The 26,639-nt window shown below is 42.5% G+C and overlaps 2 protein-coding genes across 2 annotated transcripts in view; one reads left to right on the forward strand and one right to left on the reverse strand.

The window, feature by feature from the left end:
* MED12L (mediator complex subunit 12L) overlaps nucleotides 1–26,639 on the reverse strand; it is a 322,191-nt gene that overhangs the window by 109,715 nt on the left and 185,837 nt on the right. The window lies entirely within an intron of this gene.
* On the forward strand, nucleotides 17,592–23,629 carry GPR87 (G protein-coupled receptor 87). The gene is made up of 2 exons (XM_081137796.1): nucleotides 17,592–17,723; nucleotides 22,514–23,629. The coding sequence occupies exons 1-2, from the start codon at nucleotides 17,690–17,692 to the stop codon at nucleotides 23,551–23,553; spliced, it is 1,074 nt and encodes a 357-aa protein (XP_080993922.1). The 5' UTR covers nucleotides 17,592–17,689; the 3' UTR covers nucleotides 23,554–23,629.

Here is a 26,639-nt window from a genome sequence, read left to right on the forward strand (position 1 = left end):
TAGTCGGTAAATAATATGTAGAATAAAATCTTTAAAGGATTTGTCTTTCATAAAATATATTTTGATTCCTTTGAGCCAAAACTGAACTAGCAAGAAGGCTGTAAATGCATATTTTCTAATTAGCAAATTAGGAAGATGACCCCCTTCCCAAAAAAAGATAAAAGAAGAAGACACAACTAGACACTGGGCCTGTGTTAGTAGGGCCCAGCTGAGACCCCAGCTCTCCTCCGCAGAGTCCTCTGGAACTAAGGTCCAGCCCCTGCTCCCGCAGGTGACTCACCGCCGACTCCTGCAGGTTCAGGAAATGCTCTCCCCTTGTCTACAAGGCTCACCTACTCTTAGGTGTGAGTCACTGCCATCAGCAAGAGAGCAAGTTGCTCCAGTTGTTCCTGAGCAGGAGACTTTGCAAGGTGCCCAAAGGACGATCTCAAGACGGGTCGGGAAGTACCTACCTCGTCTGGCAGGGGAGGAAAATGTTTATTTTTCATGCTTTACCAGAAAACCCACATCCCTGCCAACCTTAGTTTCAAGGTTTATTCTTAATTAGAGTTGAGGAGCCTGTTTCAACTTGAAGACGCCGGTATCAGGTGAATGGACGGCCAGCTACCGCAATGAAAGGTAAATAAAAAAGTTTTTTTTTAAATTGTCTTAAAAGCCGTGGTTGATAGGACGCAGCATTGATTAAGACTAATTGTACTTCTACTGAAATCTGAGGTCTGAAGAAAAGGTAGGAATTCAAATGCTGAGTGAGACACGTGTAAGTCCTCTTGGGAAGGCACCACTTTTCTGCACAGGGGCCATGAGTCCTTCCTGGAGGGTCACCGTTTCCAAGGGAGGCTGGCAGAAAATGCACAGTGTACATGTGCTTCAAACATGGAAATGATGGTCTGGAAATCATTTCGATTAAGTGAGTTCTTTTATCACAAATCCAAAGTGCCTTGTAATTGTTTCCCAAGACCCAAAACTTAAATTTGTTTTATAATCTTTAACTCATATTTTATTTTTAGAAAAGAGACCAGAAGGAAAACAGTGATTTTCTATCCCGATTGCCTCATTTTGATAAAAGAATCTCAATCTTTTCATTGTACCACAAAAAACAGGGCAATCCTCCTTCTAAATCCTTAAGAGATCATGTTAAAACATGTCAGAAAAGGCACCGAGAAAACTGCCCAGCTACTGACAAACAGCTCAGCAGCAGCCTAGCTGTTTTACATTCACATCCGCAGGGGAGTCTTCACTTCACTGAGGAAAACCAGCAGCAAGAATGGAGGTCTGAGTCCTCCTCCATTAGAAATGGGACTAAAAGATAGGTGAGCCTACGCAGGATGACTTTTTGATTTATTAGGTTAAGATTTATCTGCTACAGAATTTTATATCATATTCTCAAGCTGAATCTACCTTCATGTGAGGTATATTAACATTTTTAACAACAACTTTCCTTCTAATTAAAGATTCCAATTTACTAGCAAAACGAAAAGCAAAGTTTGTGTCTATGTTATCACATACTCAGCAGGGCTCGGGAAAGAGCCAAAAGCTGCTGGTATTTTATTTCATTAGCATTTCTGCGAGCTTGAGGTTATCCATCTTTCCTCCTGAAATCTGGGATCAAGCAGATGTGTTCTTAGTACTTTAGCAAAACCCTGCGTAAGACTATTGTTTCCAACACCCTTGAGAAGCAGTTCAGGTATGTGTGGGTCGAGGGTAAGGGGCTGCAGGAGCAGTTATATTGCTCAATACCACATTTAACAATGTAGCCTAGAGGAAAAAAGTAATTGGTCAGAAAATGGTAACTACTTCACGAAGAGGAGGGGAGAGACGTTCCCAGTCACAGACAGCATGCTGAGGGGCGCAGTGCATCTCGGGGATCTGGGTGGAGAAGACAGGCTAAGTGACAGCGATGTTTTACTTAGGTTAGTGGTGTCCGAACCCTTCAGGATCTGCCTGCTTTTCTTCCTTTCACTTCAAGAACAAGACATATTTCATGCTGTACTCTGAGAAAATGCCCCAGAAATTTAAGATAGGGGAGACAAGAATGGCCATTTGTTCTTTCACGTGTGCCTCTAAACTAAGAAAAACTAGAAAATCCATGAAAAGTCCCCCCAAGCTCCCAAGAGACTGGTCTGAAGGCAGGCTAGAAGGTGAACTCTAGGAGAAATCGCCTGCGAGTACCCTCCAGTCCCCAGGGCGGACTCTGGGCACAGGCATGGGGCGGGAGTTTGGTTTGGGGCAGAAAGCCCAGGACTCACAGCAAAACGGCCAGGGTTTGCGTGCGGACTGTGCCCAAAGTGATCAGTGTGACTTGGGCAAGCTGTTCACTTCCCCAAGAGCTCCCTGCCCTCCCTCAGAGTAAAACAAGGGGCTTGGAATCTACGGTCAGTTGAGGCCCTCAGGTGATGTTATCAAGAACCCAAGGCTTGAACTGAACACAGGAACACTGAGGAGGCCCTGGAGGAGCCAGAGGTGATGAGGAGAACTGGTCCTCCCATTTTCGTCACCAGCCAGCTGCATGACACTGATGAAATCTCAACCTCTTTAGGTTGCAGATTCTTCCACTGCAAGACGCAAAGTGTTACAGTAACACCAAAGCCAGGGCCAACCGCAGTTCTTACTGTGGATGCCTGAAGCAGAGGGGCGAGCAGGGGAACCATGACCATGAGGTGAAAGGCTCAGTGGATGAGTCACATGCAAGACACCAAGGTGAACAAGAAACAAGGCTCGAACCTGCCGCAGGCCAGTGGTTACAGCCAGGCTCCTGTCTGACTTGGCAGAATTTCTAAACTTTCTTCCTCCTTATATGGCAGATATGGGCAGCAGAGAAAGTCTGTCCTCTATCTTATACCTAATTAGTGTATTTGATCTTGCATTAACACTCTGACTAACCACACATAAAACACTGTACACTAAAATGCATCTGAAGAGGAGCACTGAACTGCGTTTCACTTGGTGTAAGACATCCCATTAAGTCACTCATATCAGCGAGTCCATAATTTCTCTTAAGAGGCAATTTCTAATACTAATTTCTGTGAACTACTTCAATGACCTTTTCTAATGTTTTAGAATTCATATGGCACAGACTGTCCTTCTAGCCTTAATACTAAAGCAACAATCATTAACACACATTGATAGTTTAATACATGCCAAGACTATTGAATATTTTAACATATATCATTATTTTTAAACCCTCATACAACCTTAAGGTGGACGCTGCTGTTAGCCCCATTTTAAAGTTGAACAAACTAAGACCTAAGTGGTACACAAATATGAAGCAGAGCTCTGACCTTGACCCATGTCTGCCTGCAGTCAATCATGCTCTCAGTTACTACCTTTTAAGGCTCTGAGTAAACTATTTGCTAGTAGAAACCTTTAGTGTGAGTAGTAACAGGTAAAATTATAGAGATTTATGAGTTATTACTGCACCACTGGCTGCAGTAGAAATGGCTGTCTCGGGTATATTACTCCCTACAGTCAGGTTGGAGCTACTTTACTTTCCACTTTTCCCAAAGGAGATGGCAGGTAATAATCAGCATAGGAACACCCCATATGTGCAGAAGCAGGAGGGGACAGCACTCAGGGACCTGCATGCCAACCCTAGCTCTACCCCTCACTTGCGTGGGAGCTCCAGTGCTCCAGCAACAGATAGCACATGTCTATTGTTCATTTGAAAAGGGGGTTACTAGTTCTTACTACCACTCAGGTGGCAACTAAATACTGACTTTTTACCACATACCAAGCTCCAAGGAAAGGTTTATAAGGATTGAGTGAGGTAATACTATAGTAACACCTCATGGGATCCTCAAAAAGATCCTATGATGAATGTTTTAGAAAATAGGACACTGAGGCATAGATGGGTTAGGTAACCTGTCCAAGTAACTGACAGATCTGCAATTTGAATCCAATGTCCTTTTAATAAATTAAAGTATATCTGAATAATTTAGAATAGTCCGAGGCAAACAATAATATTAGCCAGCATTTGCTGAACCCTCACTCTTACTAATACTGTTGCTGTGCCTAGCAAGATAGAAACACAGACTTTTCAGCTGCCAGAGGAAGGTGTGCCTGTACCCTGAACATGCTCTAGGTTGCAGATATTATTGGCTTTCGGCTGAGGACATGGAGTAGAGAGAAACCCTTTCCAAGTTCATGAGTCTGGAGGGCACCCTCTGCTAAATATACCAAGATTTTGATTGCTTCCAAAGCAGAAGTTGGTATTGAGAAGGCAGCAGAAACAAAATAATTCTAAGGTATCTGCACTATAAAAGGTGCTTATAATCTAATTGAGGAAAAATGGTAACAGAGGACTACCTGGGATGTTAGTACAATCAGAGCACTCAGCTATGTGACTCTCGGGCCACAAGTCGAGAGAAGAGATCCAAGAAAATGATGCACAGGCACAAGCTGCCTCTAGACTTGGGCACTGGGGCCTGCCACACTCCTTTAGGGGAGGAGGACCTACCTGTCCGGACGCGTTCTGCCTGTACCTGTCAGGCTCAAATGATACTGCAAATAAATCTTCAATGGGCTTCTGAAAATAATTTAGATAAACTGGCTAAAAGACAAATTGGAAAAACTGCAAAATTAATTGTTTGATGGATGTATTTATAAAGACAACAGTCCTCCATGTAGTGACTGGGTACATGAGGCTGCTCAGGGCTCACAGTAACGCACGGCCCTTAAGTAATCTCAGGTACAATTGTCCTTTGTTTCAACACAGCATTTTAAAGACCTGAATGATGAAAACTTTAAATAAGATAAAGGTTTGTTTCAAAACTGTGTATGTAGTACATATTGTATGTAGCAAACTGAAGGAACAAAAGAATAGTGTATACCATCAAGAAAGTAAACTACTGTATCCATGTATCGCATACTATGATCACCGCTGAACAACAGTAATAAACGTTAAACATCAATATTCCCTTTTCCTTTTCCCCTAACACATTCATTTTAACTTCATGCTGCAGACAACAAAATATATATATACTATATATACAAATATAAAATGAACACGCATCTATGGCCACCAGTACGATACGTCAAGTATTATCTCTATTTTCATTCTAAGGCCCAGAAATAACGACTATCAGATATGTAGCCAGTCCTTACGAAGGCATACTGGGACCCGGCATGCACACTGCTGATCATCAGATTACAGTCTATATGAAACTGCAAGTCGACAGACTCTAAACAACTGGCCAATGCAGAAACCAGTTGGAAGGCTCCCAGTTGATCTGTAAGTGATTTGCTCTGATGGCCTCCCTATTCCTTGTAGATCCTGGAAGATACTCCCAGCCACCTGGTTGATAGTTATCTTGCAACCAGGGTGGCAAAGCCCACCACTTATGTCCTTAACTTTCTTCCTCATTCCAGCCTCCATCCGGAGATGGTGCACTGCCCCGCTGCCTCCCTCTCCTCTCCCATGAATTGCAGCCCAATTCAGTTCAGACAGACAAGCTCTCTCTCCAATACACTCATCTGGCTATTTATTTAGACCCTGCCTGGCCCTCTCCCCACCAAAAGTAAGGTAATTTACAGAGATGCTTAATATGAAGTAAGTTCAAATGGATCTTAAACAAGAAAAAATGAATCCTGGGAAAAACAGTGGTGGGAAATTAAAAGCTATGTCAGAGGTTAGTTCCATAATTCCTATCTATTTGATGTAAACCAAATGCATCCATTCCTATCTCTTTGATTGGTCTGCCTTGTGGAAGCACCCCAATGGGAAAACAAGCAGGCATAATGAGCTCTGATATTGGTAGCAGGCCTAAAGGAACACTAGCCCCAACAGGTAGACCTCAAAGAGCTCCCCTGTGCGCTCTCAGGCAGAAGGCTGCAGTTGTACTGAATACCCTGAGAGCAGGCCCACCAACGAAAACGAGTTCTGAGTGCTGCCGGCATTGGCCCCGCTCAGCCCAAGCAAAGCCGTTCCTGGGGCAGGTGTGATAACAAGGGGCCCACACATGTGGCACACTTTCAGTGATTTACTGCTGTTCCTTCATAATTACTCCAAGAAAACCTCTCTGCCCCCTTCCTCCCAGTAGACCTGATTATAATTATGAAAATTTCCCAAGTGCTAGACATACTAGGTTGAACTATATGAAAGTGCCATTTTGACCTGTAAAAACATTTCCACATGTTTCAACCTAACACATCAGCACCATGAAGGAGTATTCATCCCAAATTAAACGCAAAGTCACAAGCTTATCAATTTCAGGAAGGAAAACACCACCAAGTTAGGGGAAACTAGTCAAAATGAGGGAGAGGCTTGGAGAAGGCATCAGGTAACAAGGCTGTACGTCACACAAAGCACAGGCTGAAAACCAGAGGAGAGACCTGGGGCAGCCCCACAATGAAATTACACATAGAAAATTGTAACCCACAGACAAACTTTAATTGCTCTGCCCAGTGTTTTCACAAAATTAAATCAGAATTTAAAACTCATACAATTTTATATAAAAATCCACTTCTCTTGTAAATCAGGTAGCTGGTGGCAGTATACACACACCCCTGCGTGGAAAAATACCCAGAGCCTGGGAGTGGGCAACACTCCCCATTCTCGGCAGCCCCCAGCCCTCCTGATGATTTCCCCTGACATGTAAGCCATCAGCTATATTTTAGTCTCATGCTGGTGCTGTTGACTGTTTCCCCTTAGACCCTGCTCACTTTCTTCACTGACATTACCTATGGAGCTAATTAAATGCACAGCTCCCGGCTTTAGTCCTCATGTCACAGTGTGCTGTTCAGAAATACCAGGGGAGCAGTGTTTGACCTTTGGCCATGCCTACACAAGATCAGTGGACAATTCCTGTCCTCTCAGCCCTTCCAGGGTTGTACTCTCTCACTTCAGAAGGCAAGCAAGATATTCAGGGGCAAAAATTGGTAGATGCCTACCAAGATCAGCCATGTTTCATGAGAGCCTAAATTTAAGTCAAATGTTACCTGGGCTTGACTACGCCTGCAGACACTCTGCCGGACTCTGCAGATGGAAGGATGCAGGAACTCTCGGGCAATCGGGCAAACAAGGAAAATGCAATGCAACAGCTGGAGGTATAGGCCACCAGGCAGTCACTAGGGGCTGAGGAGCACTGACATGGTATGTGGGGAAAACATGGGAGGCTTGGGGAAGAGGAGGCAGATAAGTTAGACTTGAAAGCTGTGTAAGGAGCCTGCCTAGTGGGCGGGGAGAGATGGGATTCCAGGATGAAAAGACCCAGATAGGAAAGGCCTGGTATGGGAGTCGAGAGATGGAAAGTGGGCAGGTAGATGGAAGGTCAGGTCATGAGGGTACCTGCAGAGGGGCTTGCATTGTGTCATGTGCAAGACAGGAAGCCGGTGAGGGCTGCAACAGAAGAGGACAGTGAGTGAGGGGTGTGATAGGCAGGGGAGATGCATGGGGAACACTGTAAGAATATAAACATCTTGGTTACTACTTCTCCTCGTCGAACCAGTTACCATCTTCATACATCAACCAGAATTATTTTGATTCAAATATTCCATTAGTTTGAGAAGCATTGTTTCAAAAACAAAATGATTAATGCCAAAGAAGTTGACAGTAGGAATTACTTTAAAGAAAATGTTATATATGTATATGCACACACACATACATGAAATGAACTGTAAGTGATGCCAGATCCTTTTACCATATATGTGTGGGGTGGGGTGTTTATTTCTTAGTTTTATGAAAGGAGAAAATGAGAAACAGTCAGTGTTTGATGTTGATAAAAACTGTGAAATATTCACTAGTATTGAAGGCCTCACTAGAGAATTTTTAAATTGTCAATGAAGGTAAGAGCTGAAATGAAAAAAGGCTTATCTCTTAGGTACCCAACTTATTTCATTACAGTTTGGTTAAACTGTGATTTGAAGAATTAGAGGAGCTAACCTGACATCATTCTATTGGGAGAGGTGTCTAAAATAACTACCCTCATCCACAGCCCAGACAACTGTCATAGGGACCTTATTTAAATGGTGCAGGTGACCACCATCCTGTGAAGAATATTTACTACTCCCAAGTATAATGCTTAAGCCACGTGTGGTTCTTCCACACAAGAGACAGCATCTTTGTGATGCTTCTACACAAGAGAGAACAGCTTCTGAAAAGCACTCTTCCTTTCTGATAAATGGTAATCAAGCAACTGGAAACTTTACCTGGGATCTTGAATTCTGAGAAATTTGTTTAAGGGACCAGAAGTCACTTGAAATATATATTTGATTTAGAACATTTTCATCTGAAGCCACTATCCTGGCTATTGGGGCTGTAGCCCCTAACCTCTCTGACCAGCCTTCTCAGAATTTAGCTACACATAAATTAGACTGCCTAATCAGAACATAAAAATGCACATTTCAACTCAGTGAACTGTAAAATTTGACGAGTAATAAGACGTTTATTAAGTAGAAAAAAAGAATATATGCCATGAATTACACCTTTATATTATTGTAGCACTTACAAAATTGACTTCATATATATTATCTCACCAGATTCTCCCAGCACCTTTGGGAGCTAGGCCATAATTTTCCTCATTTCATAGATGAGCAAGCTCAAGCTCTGAGAGGTAAAATGCTTTGCCCAGGGTCACAGACTTAAAGGCTGAGTCAAAAACCTAACACCCACTGAAATGAAGTCTAGGACAGAGGCCAGGCTACTTGTGAGGTTCCACTCATCAAGCCACGTAGCTCAGCAGAGAGGCAGCCTGCTCTGCAGCCACCACACGGGAGCTCGTTTCCTGGCTTGGCTGCTCACTGTCCATGTGATGTGGGGCACGCTGTCCAATCTCACTGAGGTTCCTCACCTGTACAAAGGGAGGCCCCAGGTTTGGGCTCACGGTTACAAAGCAGCATCAGGCACAACCCTGACTTAAGGGAACTTACAGCTTAGTTTAAATCATCCCCATACACATATCAAGGAATCAGAAGTCACCTGAAAAAAAGAAAAAGTTAAATCTAAAGGTGAACCAAAATACGCCTAATTGTAGGCTAAAGCTATGAAGCCTAACTTCAGGGTAGTACCTGAAAAACCTGAATGAAGGGCTGTGTGCTTTGCAGTCCAACACCTTTGAGATCCTGACTCCAAGCATGCATTAATGAAGTGCCCTATGAATACCGTGACCTAATTCTATTACAAAAGGAAGTAAACTGTACCCAGTAAGGTAACATTTCTTTCCCAAGGCCTTCAGCAGGGCTGTATCTTAGCAGGCCTAGTGCGCGCGCGCACACAAACACACACACACACACACACACACACACACACACACACACACTCATACACAGTTTCTCTCTCTTTCTCCACTGAAAAAGATTCTTAGGTTAAAGGTGATTCTACAATGCAAGAAAAGCTGTACCTCTTACCAGAAACGGCATTATACAGCTTTGTGAACATTACATCTTTACCCATGAAACTTACGGACTACAGCAGTATGACCCATCACTAACCATACCGGATCTGTCAGTTCAGTGTAGCTTCTCTGTAAGAAAGGACAGCAACACAACCTCAGATCTGAGACTCTTACCATTTCAGAGGTGAGCGTCTAAAGAACAAACTGCAAAGTGGAGAACAAACAAGAAGGGTAATTATACTACAAGGCTGCCATTTGAGAACCACCACCACCAAATAACCAATCCAAAAATCGTGACCCCTGCATGGAGAAAGCAAGCATTTAGCGGGCATTTATCTTTGGATAATAGAGCTTTTGGACCTTGACAGGCAATGAGATCCTGTGAAGCCAGGGAGCATGAAGATATTGCTATGGCCTGGTGGGCACACCCGCAGCTCCCCCTGCTAAGGAGAGAGCTTGTCCTCGGTGCAGTGGCTCCCCACCCATGTTGAGATGGGACCCAGGGAGCAGCAGGAACAAGGCTGTGTGCCCAAGGTAGCAGTTTAGTAGCTCTGGATGCTGATCTCCCCCTGGTCTTCCCAGTGCTCGCTTGGGGCCTATAGCACCCTGGCTTCAAGCCCCTACTCCACACACTGATGAACCTCTCCTGGCCTGAAACCCAGAATCTCAGTTCTCCCAACCGGAACAGCAGTGAGCAATACAACCAGTGGTGTTTGCACTTACAGGCCTTAGCAGAGGGATGGCCACAGAAAAAGAAAAAGCTCAACTGTGACAATTAATTGATTCTCAAGTGTGAACTAAACGTGATTTCCTGCCACCTTTTGGGGGGCAGTGCTAAGAGGTACCAACCAGGAAAATCATTTGTAAAGAGTGCTAAGTGATGGTCACTAAAGCAAGAAAAATCAGAAGTTGGTGAAGGAGGGCACAGGAACAAGATACATCGATAAGTAAGGAGAAGGCCTGATGATCCATGCAGGTCAAATGCACCCACACACAGATGAAGTGATAAACAGAGCAAGGTGATAAAGGAGCAAGGTTTGCAAAATTGAGAGTCTGTGGGTCAGGTCAGGCAGGTAATGCTCAGAAGTGAGGAGGCCCCAGCTGTGAGCTGTGAGCTGGTTAGCCTCCTGGGAGGGGCATGTGGCCCACAAGGGAAGAGGCCCCAAGCCCTGCTACACTGTTCATGCTTAGTGCCCCCACATCTCACTTTTCAAGACAGGATTCAAATCTAAATTCTTATGTGAAATTTCCTTGTTTCAACATTGGTCAAGCCAAACAAAACTAGATCTCCAGTTTAGAAGATCAGCAGTTCCTTCGAAAGCCAACCGGAAAACAAACCCCACCTCTGCCCTATATCCTCCCTCCCACTTCCTGCCACCCAAGATTAACCCCCGAATCGCTATTTTTATTCCGGGGCAGTATAAGAAAGAACTGCAGGTTCAGCTTCCATCAGCTCTGTTATGAATCCTGACTCTACCCATTGGTGGTTGTGTGATTCAGGGCAGTTAATTAAAGTGTCTGAACCTGAGACCTTCCCACCTGGGACGGAGGGTCTAGAACACCTAGGTCGTAGGGCTGCTCTGAGAATCACGAGACATTAAGCGCCAAGTTCAAGGTCTAAAGTACAGGAAACACTGAGGAGAGGTTGATCTTTTTCCACCATCCTCGTTTACTGAACCACCTGACAACCAACAACATAGCTACACAGTCAGTAAGGATGGCATCAATGAGTGGCTGGAAAAAAACCCAGCCAGAAGGTCTGTAAGCAGGGATCCCGCCTACCCTCAGGCATGGCTGTGAGACCTGCACCTACCTACCGCAGACATCACATTCTTGGGCAGTTTCATCAGCCCTCAGCGGGGGTGGGGGGCGGGGCAGGGGGTGGGAGCAGTGGGTGGCAGGACAGGATTCCCGCCCATGAATGAGGTCCTGGAACCAAGCCCATTACTACCGCTGAAGCAATCCTTGTTGCGACACCCTGCAGGTGCTGGGACATGCAGAGACGCAGAGCTGCTCGGCAGTAAACCAAACAGGGAGCCTGGAGCTTAGGTGCTGATGGTGGAGAAAGTCAGCAGGCTGATGAGGCTCAGAGACAACTTAAAGGGAGGGCAGGCTGTTTGAAGAAAGAGATCAGTCAAGTGGCTCCTCACAGGGCAGCTGAGGCCACAAACCACACAACAGTCTCAGCATAAACAAGGTGGCAAGAACTCGTTTTGGCCTGTGTCCAGCCTATCAATCACCAAAAATTCTATTGTGTACCTAGGATGTGCAACAGGAACTTACGAGACTTAGCCTCTACCTTGGGAAACCGGTCAGTTGCTTTGTACATATTTTCATTTTAAGCTTACAGTCACCTCATAATGGACAGATCATCATATAATTTTATATATGAAGAAACGGAAGGTCAGAGAGCTGAGACTGGAACCCAGCACTCCACCACACTGCTGCCATGTTGGCTAGGAGTATGGGCAAGGGTTGCTGGGTTTTTTAAGCCAAGCTAGGAAGTATCATTTTAAATGCAAGGCATTAAATGAGAAGCTTAACAAAATATCCTATAACTGTTTTTCTACCTCCCACATCCCCCCCCCGCCCCAAGTTCCCATCACAAGCATTTTTTTAAGGAGTTATTTGAAATCACTCCCTTACTTCCTCACCTCACAGGCATTGCTCAACCTTCTGTCATCAGTCCTCTGCTTCTGTCCCCTCCGCTCCCCATCCCACCCCCACACAGTACAACATGTGCAGCTCTGGCAAAGATGAGCAATGACCTCTCTGTGTCTTAATCCCATTCAATGGCCCTTTACCTTCCTGTATCACCTGACTTCCCTGCAGGGTAAAGCTGGTCACTTTTCCTTTCGCAAGCCCTCTACTGGATTCACATGACATTACTCTTTTTGCGACAATCCTCCCAACTCTCTGACCACTGATCTCTATCACTGATCTTCTGTTGACTTTAAATTTACATCACCAGCCAGGAGCACTTCCCCAGGCTTGAGCTGTATCTTCAACTACCTAGCAGACATCTCCACATGGGCACCACACAGTGACCCCCATGTCCTCCTCTCCTGGGCCCAGCATCAAACACCCAGGAGGCCACCAACATCCCTCCTCCCTTTTCACCAACATTAGTCAGCCACTAACTCCTCAACAGCTTCAAATCTGCCATATCTCTCCATCACTCAGTGCCATCATCACCTCACTAACAGATTACTGAATCTTATCTTTGGCCATACTCGGCATTCCCACATGTTCCTTCCATGTTCCTTTCCCATAGGACCCTTAGCAAACCTGCCACAACCCAGGTATCACAGCTGCCACGGGACCTCTGTGATCCCTGCTTCCCCACATCAGGGTACACTGCTGTATTTCCATGGCCCCCAAATCTCTCGCTCTGTACTTAGTGATCTGTTTACTTCTGGATCTTCAACTTCACTCTAACCTCTTTGAGGGCAGAAACAAACCATCCTGGTCTTTATAATCCCAGAGCTTGGAATATGAGTAGACTCTCAGTATATGACCTTATGGAAAAGGTGAGATTATGGTTGGCTGAAAGAGAGGTAGAGGTTTCTAAGACAGGGAAAGAAGGGAAGAAAGGAGGTCAAGAGGAGAAATGGGAGTGAAGAAAAGCAGGGTGGCTAAATGAGGGCAAGCCCCCAGGAGGCAACCACAGTTTGATTAACGTAGAGAGTTCCCAATCAGGTGAACATAATCTTGAATTTCATTTAGGCAAAGATTAATGAAAGCAAGACAAGCAAAAGCTAACATTTATAAAGCACTTAATTTATAAATGTATGATGCTATAGAGCAGGTATTACTGTCCTCGTGATTCAAAAGATCAATTACGGGGCAAGCAGATTTCCCCAAAGTTTATTGCTAACTTTTAATAATCAGAACCCAGCATCTTTTGGCTTCCACACTCCATGATCTTCAACACTACAAAAATAATTCCTTGTATTTGATTAGTAATTAAAACTCAAAAATTTCCCTCCCACATAATAGCTCATGGTTAGAGAGTAAAAGAAAGGCATGTCCACATGGGTTATTTAGAAAGAAGAATCTAGCAACAAGAATCAGGAGATAATTGAAAGGAATGAAAGCAAGATGCAGAAAGACCAGAGGAAGTCAGTACAATGGGCCACACATGAGACTAGCAGGGCCTGAGTCTGGAAGATGACTGTAGGAGTAGCAAGGCGAGGACAGAGCAAAGGAGAGATATTGCAACAGAAGAAATAAAAAGACTAGGTTAAGTGACTGACTAGACGAAAAGCAAGGAAGAGAAAACTGTCCAATAGAGTACATACTGAGGTTTTATACTCTTTCAACCAAGAGATGAAAAAAATATTCATAAACAGGGAGAAAAGGAAAAGTTAGTAAAGGAGCTAGAGAAGGCAAGAGGAGATTCTCAGAAACCAGCAGAGACTAAAACAGCTCATTTCCCAAACCTGGCTACCAAATGTGACTCCAGAAAACCCAGATACCATGTCTGAACTGACCAAATCCCAACTACTCCACATAATTTCAACAACGATTAAGAAAATGGGAAAGTGGATCCCAAAAGTACAAATCATCACCTATATCCAAGATCTCTGGATTTTTTATCCAATTCTAAAAGAAAAAACTCACAAATGAGTCACAGACATCGCTACACAGGCCCCTCCTGTAGGAACTCTTGCTAACTGCCCGCTGCTGGCATTTCATTCCCTCTTCGACAGACAGGGAGTGCTCTTATAATGTGCTTTCCCTTAGTCTTGCGGCTCATCCATTATGCACAGTGAATTGCTAGCCTGTTTCTATTCCTCTTCTTTCCTGTGCACTTTTTTCCTTTTTAACTTTATTGAATTATAATATATACTCCATAATATTCATCCATTTTAACTATATGATTCAATGATTTCAGTAAATTTATAGAGTTGTTAAACCATCACCACATAATCCAGTTTCTATCCCCCCAATAAGATCTTTGATACCCTTACAGTAACCGTCACTCCCACTTCCAGCTCACGCAAACACCAATCTACTGTCTACCTCTATAGATTTGCCTTTTCTGGACATTTCACTTAAATGGTATGTGGTCTTTTCTATTGGCTTCTTTCCCTTACAAAATGTTTTTGAGGTATATGCATATTATAGCTGTTATTTCATTCCTTTTTATTGCTGAATAGCATCCTATTGTATGACTATAATGCATTTTGTGTATTCATCAGCTGACATTTGAGTTAATTCTACTTTTAGCTATTATAAGTAATGCATATGAGTCTTTTCATAGGCATATGTTTTCATTTCTGTTGTGTAGGTACATATGAATGAAATTGTTTGGTCATATGACAAATTAAGGTTTAACTTTTTAAGAAACTAACGAACTGCTTTTAAAGTGATCATATCATGCCCTAGCCAGTTTGGCTCAGTGGTTAGAGTGTGAGCTCTCAGACTGAAGGGTCCCAGGTTTGATTCTGGCCAAGGGTACTACCTCGGTTGCAGGCTCGATCCCTGGCCCTGGCTGAGGCACCTGCGGGAGGCAACAATCAATATGTCTCTCTCACATCAATGTTTCTCTCTCTCTCTGTCTCTCACTCTCTCTCTCCCTCCCACTCTCTCTGAAAAAGCAATGGAAAAAATATCCTTGAGGATTAAAAAATGAAAATTAAAAAAAAATAATAATAAAGTGACTGTATCATTTTAAATTCCCACCAGCAATGTACAAGGTTCCTGTTTCTCCACATCCTTGGCAAAGCTTGTTATTGTCTAATTTATAGCCATTCCAGTAGGTATAAAGTAGTATCTAACTGTGGTTTTTATTTGAATCTCCCTAATGACTAATGATGTTGACCATCTTTTCATGTGTTTTTCAACGAAATGTCTATACAAATATTTAGACCATTTTTTAAATTGGGTTGTTTTCTTATTAGGAAGTTGTGAAAGTTCTTTGTATGCATATTCTGAATATAAAATTCTTTATCAGAAATGTGATATGCAAATATTTTCTCCCAGTCTCTTTTCCATGTCCTCTGTAATGGTTAACAGTCTTCTCTCTCTCCTACTGCTGCTTGTGGCTCACCCACTTCTGGGTACCACTTCTCTTCCCCTGTACACAAGCCATGCTGGAATCCTTGCTGTCAAGTAAAGTGTAAGTGAAGAAAAGAGGAGGAGAACCAGATAACACGGGAACAGAGAAACAAAAAATTAAAGTTGTGTTTGTCAGTAAACACCTTGAATCTTTCCATAAGAAGCTGGAGTCAAGAAAAAAAAAATTTACTGAAATCCAAAGATCATGTCTATAGCATAGCACCCTGAATACGCCCAATCTCATTTGAAATCCAACGATCATGATGAGGAAGTTTAGAAAATTAATTGCCTCAATCATCCTCGCAGTAAGCTTTAATAAACAAAAAGAAAATAGGGTTTCACCTCCTCGCCTTATTCAAAAAAACACTGGAACACCAGCCCCCAAAACGGAGGGACTCTAAGAGCCCTATTCATTATCTATGCTCTTTTATCCAAAAAATATCTTTTGAGTGCCCACTATGTACCACATACTATAGCCATTTAAGGTGAGGCCCAGATAGGATATCTAAACTCTCAAAATACATAATTTGGGGCATTTGTGGGGAGGTCACTGAAAATTTGGGAACAATTTTTTCCATTTACTACCAAATCCCAAATCTAACACCTAAATTTCATGGATCCTAGCGAACAGAAGAGAAAGACAAAGTAACAGGAAAAGTAATAAGGGCCTCCCCACTTGATGTCCAATTCTGAAATAAGCTTTTGCCTCCAAAGTGCTCTTTCCCTTCTGACTCAGCAAACGTAACTGCTCACACTGGCCAGAGATTGCTTTGTGCTTGCAGGGGATGAGGTGGTGTGGGGTCCCTTTGCCGCTGTGGTATATGAGCAACATCAGTGAGGGGAACATGGAAGTCTCACGTGGTTTCATCTCATGAGGAACAGTGTGACTTCCCCTACAGTAAACCCTTCAGCAGGCACTTTTCCCTTTAGCAGCACACTTCCCAAGACCTCTCTTTGATCAATATCTGAGGGGAGCCAGAAAACAGGGAAGAGACAAGGCTGCTGAAGAAGTGGGGGAAATGATGTTTTACAGTATTCAGCATCATAGGCACATATGATCTCAGTTAATCTTGGTAAAAATGCTGTAAGGAATCTGAAGCTTGGAAAAGGTATTTAGTCAAAATCACACACCAGCCATTCAAATGCTATCTGCTCAAATTCAAACTTTGAGTTTGGATGGAATATAGTTATCATAAAGAAATATAAGGACTTATAAGACAAGCATTCAAATGATATTAAATCCTTTTTCTTTTTTGGTTAATCCTCACCCAAGGATATTTTTCCATTGATTCTGAGAGAGAGTGGAAGGGAAGGAGGGAGGGACAAAGAGAGGGAGAGAGAAAAACATCATGTGAGAGACACACCACCAACCAGTTGCCTCCTGCAGAAGCCCCAATGTGGGGGGGGTGGCGAGGATAGAGCCTGCAGCCCAGGTATGTGCCCTTGACCTGGAATTGAACCCAAGACCATTTGGTGCACGGAATGATGTTCTAACCACTGAGCACACTTGGCCAGCGCAGATTCTTAATGGGAATCTACGTTTGAGGAAAACACAGGAGCTCACATAAATCTGAATCCTGACAGAGATTTTCTAAAGCCTTGCAGGTTCCAGAAAGTCCAATTCCAGGAAGATCAGGTGACTTCATGGAGGTCACACAGCTAGTTAATGTAAAGCCAGAACTAGAACCCCAGAGATTGTAAGAACAGGATGCTGAATGCATTGGAGCTTATAAAACACTTATGCATATGTCATTGTTAGATTTTTTAAGTATTTTTAACAATGTCCAATTGCACAAAGTCCCATCATACAGGCCCTTAATTAAATGTGCTCAGGTTGGGGGAGAAAAAAGCATGAGGTGGAGGCAAGAATGGGGAGACACAAGCTAACATAGCCTGAGTGCCTTCTTGGGCCCAGGTTCTGAGTATCTCACATAATCCTTATTACAATCCTACCATGATTATAAGCAGTGTCATTTCAGAGATGAGGACACTGAGTCACAGAGATGTTAAGGAGCTCTCCCACGGCCACAAAGCAGCATTCAGACGGAGAACACACATGGAAATGTGTGGTCTGTGCTTCATGGCCGGCTGAAAAGAGAGCACAAAATTAGACAACTCTTGTGTGGCAAACTTGTTCATGTCCAAAGAGAGTACCTTTTAATTTCTTCCCAACTGTTTCATTTTTTTTCTTTTTCCTGCCAGACATTAAACCAGGAGTAACCTATGCTGAACCCTCGCCTCACCCGTCCCGCAGTGTTTCCCGACACGTGTACTTGCTGACAGTCCATCACAACTAAAGAATGGGGTTCAACCTGACATTTGCAAAATTACCAGGTAAGCCGCAGGGAAAATGCAAAGGACAGTGTGCTTGACCAATAACTGTCATTCAGACTATGTGGCAATTTGGGGGGTTTGTTGGCCACCGAACCAACTAACAAAATAAGCCAGCAAGCGTTTAGCCTTGCCCTTCACTGGGTACGAAGCAGCACCCAGGCAGGATGGCGTCGCTGGGGTACACGTGACTTCACTCAACTTGCTATCACTTCACTTCAAGCTTTGTTTCATCTAGAGACCATCTGAAAGGACAGAAAGGTTAAATTAATAACATCTGGGGAATATTTTTATATTCTAAACTAAAGTACATATTACTTTGCAGAAGTAATAAGCGTAAAGCAAGGTTCACTGAGGTTCCCCAGGAGGCCAGAGGCAACATCAACCTACTCTCCTGGGTAACTATTTAGAACATGACCGTGCAAGGGCAGTGGTGCCAGGGTAGTGACGCCCTATAATTTGCATGACTCTAGTATTTCATTCCCACCTGGCAGGTAGAGCAGCAGTGACATATTATTGATACTTTCACATTCTGTGCCAAGGGTGACACGCCCCAATGAGCAATAATGTAGCTTCACCAAAAGCAGAAGAACCAAACTTCTTTGCCACTCGTTCTATCACTCCCAACACAACGGCAACGCATGAGAGACTGTAATGAGTGCCTTAAGTTCGAGTGAACACCTACTGAATACTAGACACTGTGCACGACATGTTTGCAGAGCATTTAACTTTCAGAAGGTCCAGCAAAGTTAATCTTTGTTCCATTTTACAGTCATGAAATGACTAAACCAGAACTGCCAGGTAGGACTTTGCGCAATGATGAAAATTCCCTTCATCCGCACCATCTGATACAGCAGCCACAGCGGTTACTGCTCTCTCTGCTGCAAATCCCAGGCCTTCCTCCAGCACAGTCCCCCGTACACACAAACACAGACAATCACAGCCCACACACCGCACACAACCACACCACCACTCACCCTCACACCAGCATAAAATGATAATTTACTATGGAATCAGTGCCCAGGTCATTGTTAATTTAAAAGGAGTTGGGGGAGTAAAGTAGGGGAAAGACTAATCAAGAAAATGTACCCTCAATTATCACTCTGTATCAAAGTCTGCATGAAATAATACAGGAAAACGTCCTAATAAACAAGAAGCATGTGAGAAAACAGCCTTTACACTGTAAAAACAGCTCCCAGTTTCTCCTAATTGGATCGCCAAGCTATCTGACAGTAAAAGTGGCCCTAACCCAGTCACGCTCTTTATCGACAGTGAAGAACATGGTAAAACTGGCTGGGCAAAGAAAGCCACTCACTTTTCAGGTCATGGTTCCTGAGCAGGCGCAGTGCAGAGAAATGCCTCTGAGCATACCCACATGCCTGGGTGAAACGGGGGCCATGAGGCAGAAGGGAGAAATGGTGGTGGGATAGCTGGTAGAAAAGAACTATGACACAGACTCAGTTCTAAAAAAAATTAATCAGAGAAAACTCTTTATATGACATTTGAACTTTCCAGCACTTTCTGCTTCTTAGGAACCAGTCACCTTTTATTAGCACATTATCTCATAAAGTGACCATAACAGACTTTAATAATTTAAGCTGCCCTGTATATGGGGACTTTGCAAATGAAGTAATAACCAAGCCCAGCCAACCACACACCACACAGCAGTTCAGGACCACTGTGGAGTGAGGTCACTCATGTGGGGACAATTTTCACGTACAAGACAGAGTACAGAGAAGGATTTTTTTTTTAACATTCTGATTTAAGACTCTGTATCTAACAATAACCATAATTGGTCAGCTAATTATCACTTAATATGAGTGCTGTATATACAATCACAACTTTGAGCTGCTATAATGACATACTCAACATGCACACAGTGCCTGACCAACCACATTCCACACGGGACATGCAGAGTGAGTGGGTCCAGCACGCAAACCCTAGGGCTGAACTGGTCCATGCCTAGTGGGCTACAGCTAGCGCACTGTCCGATTTGGATTTACAAGGGCTCTGAAAACCACTTGTCAGTGCCTGTTTCAAGCACAGCCACCATTTCAGGAGATGATGTAGCTGCCCCTTTCAGCCTGTGTCCCTCAGCTGGACCACATATCCTCTCTCTACTTTCCTCAGGGATCTAGTCTTAGATGAAAGTGACTGCTAGCCGTTTAATTGGGGAAAGTAATTCAAGCAAGTATCTTAACCTAGGAAAAACTGCACATCTTATGGAGCTTCTAAGACATGGATGCTGATGTGGACCTGGCAGTGCCCAAGCCACCAAGACTGCAACCCTTCATTGTGTGAGACGGGCTTGCACAGTGGGCTCGAGGCAGTATCTGAAACTGGCAACAGGAACCCAGGTGGCAGCTGAATCAGGCATTTAAACTCGTAAAGCTTAATAACACTATGGGTATCGTCATCACAGGCTAGTCCAGGTATAAATTACAAGCCTGTGTAAAGATATTTCAGCCAGGAAAACCAGTTTTTACAAACACTTGTAGCAGGGGATAAAATGGAATGAATTAGAAAGAGGACAAGAATACTCAGGAAAAGACTATACTTAAATTTCAGGCAGCAACTTAAGAACCTGTTTTTGGATTATAGTCATCAGACCTTCCCTGTTTCACTTCTTCAAAAAAGGAAACCAACAACATGTACACTACAGTGCCTGTCATGTGGGGAAATGAGGGCCACATTCATGCTGTTACCTCTAAAACAAAACCACTCCAAAACACAACTGGTAAACATGAATTAGTGACAAGTAAAAACTCAGAAATGGCCTTCCTTGTAACCTTACATCTAAAAAGTACATTTTAAAATTGTGTCAGTTCAGGTTTTCAAAAAGAGCAGATGACACAATGTGATCAAGTGGCCAAGAGCCTTACTGGGGGCAGTGCCACGGGGATCACAGGCTGTGTGCAAGTCTGCCCCGGGGAGTAGCGGGAGCAGTGGGGAGCGGGGTGGGGGGGGACAGGGGCACTCAGGGGGCAGTGCAGTGGAAGAAGATTTTGACTAAACTGAAAGAGTCCTCCAGTCAGTCATTCATCAGAAGCCCCCCGTCCTAGGAACGGGCTTGTCCTCCTTGTCCTCGTATCCTCACTGTGCTCAGAACTGGCTGGTGGCTGTCCACAGGAAGTATGGCATCAGCAAGAAAATGGTGGTGGGGTCAGAGCGCTGAGCCGGAGCTGTCCATCAATTACATGCTCTGGCATGGGAGATCCCAGCCCCTTTGTGGCTGTAACATAAATCTAATGCTCACAAACCATTCCAGTGATTACATGATAGATGGGAAAGTATAGGTGTTTCACAACATGAACTGAGAACTAAAACTCCCCCCAAAAGTAAAAGGTTTAAAGATTTTATATTCTAAGTGCAATAGGTAAAATCTAGTAAAATCTTGTAAACAAAAAAAGTACCAGCCTACAACTACTTTTTAAAAAAATTTTCCATTACAGTTGACATTCAGTATTATTTCAGTTTCAGGTGTACAGCATAGTGGTTAGACATTTATACAATTTATAAAGTGAACCTCCCCCATAAGTCTAGTATCTACCTGGCATCATACATAGTCACCACAATATTATCTGCTATATTCCCTATGCTTTACACACCATGACTATTCTGTAACCGCCAATCTGTACTTGGTAATACCTTCACTCAGCCCCTAACCTTCCCCCAATCTAGCAATCATCAGTTTGGCTTACAACTATTCGTAACAAGTGCCCTCCTTGATAATAAACTAAAACATTAAAAACAATTGTTTCTATTCCTAAAAATGGTCCCTAAAACTTCATAAGTCCTATAGGAAAGTCATGAGCAAAAAATTCAAAATGACCCACTAATTTTACTTTTCCCCTTGATGATTAAATAACTTAAAACTGGCCCTGACTGGGAAGCTCAGTTGGTTGGAGCATCGTTCTGATGTGCCAAGGTTTCGGGTTTGATCCCCAGTCAGGGTACATGCAGGAGGCACTCAGAGAATGCATGAATGTGTGGAGCAACAAAATCAATCTCTTTCTCTCTCTCTCTCTTCCCCTCTCCCTCTCCCTCCCTTTGAAAGCAATAAATAAAAAGTTTTTTAGCCCGGCTGGGCGTGACTCAGCAGTTGAGCGTTGACCTAGGATCCAGGCGATCGGGGTTCGATTCCCGGTCAGGGCATATGCCCGAGTTGCGGGCTCGATCCCCAGTCAGGGGTGTGTAGGAGGCAGCCCATCAATGACTCTCTCATCATTGATGTTTCTCTCTCTCTCTCTCCCTTTCCTTTCCTCTCTCTGAAATCAATAAAGATATATTAAAAAAAATAAAAAATAAATTTTTAAAGTAAAACTTATTTAAAAAAATAAGCCATAAAACTTAAAACTGAGAAAGAGATATTTCAGAGAGCACGTTAAAGACCACACTAAAATAGCCATGTGCTAGCCATTTTATTTCCTTACTATATGAAATTTCAATTTTCTGTCCTCAGATTTTGTTGAGTCTATTTGTAAAGATGTCAAACACTAATTTAAAATTCAAAGTAATTTTCACTGATATTATTTATTTTCATTTTCAAACAGTTAGCAAAGAGAACAGGAAATGTCACATTTTACTCAAGGGACTACGGGGCAGGGGCAGATTTAGAGGCCACCAATTATTTAGCTACTCAAAATACTAACAATACGCTAAGCTGACTCTTTACATCACTAAAGACATTTTCAAAGTCGCCCAAAATGGCAGCGGCCAGCCCATGAGGGAGCCTAGGCATCCCTGGGCATGCATGTGAAGCGCTGAGGTGACGTCTCCCACTTCTCCTACAGATTCCGAGCTGCCGAGCCCAGGGAGCCTGGCTCCCAGCAACACCAGCGATGGCCCCGGGAGGAACGCCACCCTTAACGAGTTTGACACCATCGTCATGCCTGTGCTCTACCTCGTCATATTCGTGGCGAGCGTCTTACTGAATGGCCTGGCGGTGTGGATTTTCTTCCACATTAGGAATAAAACCAGCTTCATACTTTATCTCAAAAACATAGTGGTTGCTGACCTCATCATGACGCTGACATTTCCATTTCGAATAATCCATGACACAGGACTGGGGCCTTGGTACTTCAACGCTATCCTCTGCAGATATACTTCGGTTTTATTTTATGCAAACATGTATACTTCCATCGTGTTTCTTGGGCTGATAAGCATCGACCGCTATCTGAAGGTGGTAAAGCCATTCGGGGACTCTCGCATGTATAGCATAACCTTCACAAAGGTTTTATCCATTTGTGTTTGGGTGATCACGGCTGTTTTGGCCTTGCCAAACATCATCCTAACAGATGTTCAACCAACTAAAGAAAATATTCACGACTGCATGAAACTTAAAAGTCCCTTGGGAGTCCAATGGCATAATGCAGTCATTTACGTCAAAAGCTGCTTGTTCGTGGCTGTGCTGGCGATCCTGATCGGATGCTACATAGCCATATCCCGCTACATCCACAAGTCCAGCAGGCAGTTCGTGAGCCAGTCAAGCCGGAAGCGGAAACACAACCAGAGCATTCGGGTGGTGGTGGCCGTGTTTTTCACGTGCTTTCTGCCATATCACTTGTGCAGAATTCCTTTTACTTTTAGTGACTTAGACAGACACTTAGATGAATACGCGCACAAAATCCTGTATTACTGCAGAGAACTGACACTTTTCTTGTCTGCGTGCAATGTGTGCCTGGACCCAATAATTTACTTTTTCATGTGTAGGTCATTTTCAAGAAGGCTATTCAAGAAGTCAAATATCAGAACCAGGAGCGAAAGCATAAGATCACTGCAAAGTGTCAGGAGATCGGAAGTCCGCATATATTATGACTATACTGATGTGTAGGAGTTAAAGGCTACAAGGCCTCCCCTTGTTTGTTAGAGTCAATATGTACAAGCTGTAAATAAATGTTTCTTTTGATTATCCTTGCTTCAGCCCATCAAAATGTGCATAAACAGAGAACTAAAATGATATAAAATCTGGGTATAATTTGAAACTCCAAAAAACATTAAGGCAGACCAAAAAGTGAGATAAATGAGAGGTAGTGCATGGCTAAGAGGCAGGGCTCTTGACGCAGAGCTGAAGGGGCAGAGGCAGAAAGAGCCACGTCAATGTCAAGGCACAGAGGCCATCTCCCAGGAAACGCTGCCACTCCACAGCCACTCTGGGGAGAAATAAAAAATATAGAGAAGGGAGTTCTACCTAGCCTTCAAGTTTAAGTTTAGGGAAAGAAAATGCTGTTTTGAATACAGCTCATTTACATAACTGAGTACATCCTGATTACTAGGCCTTCTGTCATTCCATCTGCAGATATGCAGGACCTCTGGCATCACCCCTTTATCAATGTCCTGTTTATCAATGTCCTGTGCATATTTTTAAAAACTTGTGTAGTATAGGGGTAGGGAGGGAGAAGGTTCCACAACATTTGTTAAGATTTGTATTTGAAAGATTGAATTCAATGAACTGATTTTAAACTTAGGCAATTTTAGAAAAAGAGAAGTGTGACTGAATATTAGGCCGAAACACTCTGAACTTACATGTGTCATTATTACACACCTATTCTGCATTTACATCTTCATGCTGAGGGTAGAGCAGAGAATATGGAAGCTTGGCTAATAATTGAGTACATGTAGTTTATCAAAAAGCCATTTAATAGTCTTTATTTTAGAAAAATTATTAATGAAATTGTCCTCCCTTTAAGCTTTATCTCACCTTTAATAATATCATTCATTTAAAAAACTGTTTAGTATGTTAGTCAGGTTTGAAAAAGGGGTTGGTAGTGAAGGGGCTAGAAGAATTATCTGAGGATCTCTATTGAAATATCCATCTCTCCATCAAGATTTCAATTCCATAAATTCCAGGGCACTCCAATATATGAATATATACACCTCACTTGGTTATTTCAATAGCCACCCCCTCCCCGAACTGTGTGCCACTAGCTAGGTTAAGATTGCCATGTTTTACACCAGCTAATGTGAAAAAAGTTTGAAAGGCTAATTCCTTTCTCCATCTTGCTCATAATACTGAGGATGAGTGACAGCCACCCTACACAAAGTGAAGGGGCCAGTACTGCAGCTGGAAAATACCCTCAGCACAATGTCCTATCCCTCTATCCCCCGTTTCTCTCCACTACATCACAGCTCCCAAATATCTCAAAAATGGTAACACCCACTTTACTTCGTCTGTGCACGTGTGTATGCACATATAAATGCATGATCACTTGGAACCCAAAACTAAGGGTCTACCATCTTTAATAGTGTCAAATGGCTCCATTTAGCACTCTGGAATTTACCAAACACTTCTCTACCCGAGACCTCAATTCTAAGAGGTCTTTAAAATATTTCAATCCCATTCTAATGTTTCTAAAATTGGAACATTGTATAGTGGGCACATTTAATGTTATAGTGATTTTACCCTCTGAAATTACATTATTGTATTAGTGGGACATCTTAAATGCTGACTTAGAAAAAACAGAAAGAACACTGTCCCCATCTAAAAAATAAACTGTGTTATAAAAACATTAAAATCATACTCCTTATGTTTTACATCATGCCCATGCTGTGGTCTCAAAAATTATTTATCCTGGCCAACCAAGAATAAATTATTTACATGAGTAAAATATTATCAATAGAATAACATATTAGCACTGAATAAATTTTTTTAATTAATTGATAATTTGAAAATAACCTGAAGTCTAGCATTTCTTACATGAGCTTTTGGATTATAACTCAGTATTACAGGATCCGCTCAGGCAGTAATAAATAACACACTTGTTCTTCCTGTATGCACATGGGAAAACATATTCAGACAACTTCAAAAAAGAAAATCTATCTATTCTTTCTAAAACTTACATTCAATGAAACTGATTTGTAGAAAATCTTTCAGTGAATGTCTTGCTCCCTGTATTCACTACCCAATTCATACCATTTTATTTCATTTCCAAACAGTACACCAGTATTGTTTTTCTCAACTAAAGCTTTAAGAGAATGTTAACTAGGAATATCCACAAATTTAGATTAAGAAGTTAATGCAAAATTGTGTGTGCACATGCACACGTGTATACACAAGATCGTACAGCCTAAACAAAGAAATTTTATGATAACCATAGGGGAAAAATAAAGAAATGTGAGATAATAGTAAAAAAAATTAAGAAAACAAGGACAAAATAAAGCTTTGGAGTCCTTTAAACTTTATATTTTTTCCAGACTAAACACCACAAGAAGATAGATAACAAAATAATAAATACTTACTAGGCACGTACCATGTAAAAAAAATAATATTGTGCTAAACATGATACTTAAAATAATCTTTGGATATCCCTAAATGAATTTCTAAAAGTAAATATTTCTTAAAAGCAAATATTTTCAAATTTCAACAAAATGCAGGCATCTCCTAGATGCAGAATTTGGTATACCCTTGGCCTTCTAGCACCATCTAGTGGTAAAATCCATGAAACAGAGGAAGAAAATGACTAGTGTCCTAAAAGGCCTACCAAGCCCTTCCCTAGTCTTTCTTTAGCTATCTTTAGTGCTAATGTGTACACACACACATACACACACACGCACGGAACTGGAGCTGCCTAGAAAAACATAAGATGCAAATGGTTGAAAAGAATAATTAAGACCTACGGAAAGTTATCTTACAGATGTTAAAAAAAAAACACCACTAAAAAGGCAATACACATGGATTTCATTGGGAAAATGCTGCTACAAATATTGACTGCTCTTTCCTAAATTACATACATGAAAATATAAATTAAAAATAACATCTATGGATTGAAAGTACACAAAAACACATTTATTACTGTTGAAGTGGAGGGAATAAGACTGTGTTGAAAGTTATACTTATCAAGAAACTCATGGGATTCAAATGCCAACTTTTGTTTTGAATATTCTTAAGGCTTTTATAAACTACAATAAGAAATCATCTAA

Source organism: Miniopterus schreibersii (genome assembly GCF_964146895.1).
Source record: "Miniopterus schreibersii genome assembly, chromosome: 5".
NCBI classification, from domain to species: Eukaryota; Metazoa; Chordata; class Mammalia; order Chiroptera; family Miniopteridae; genus Miniopterus; species Miniopterus schreibersii.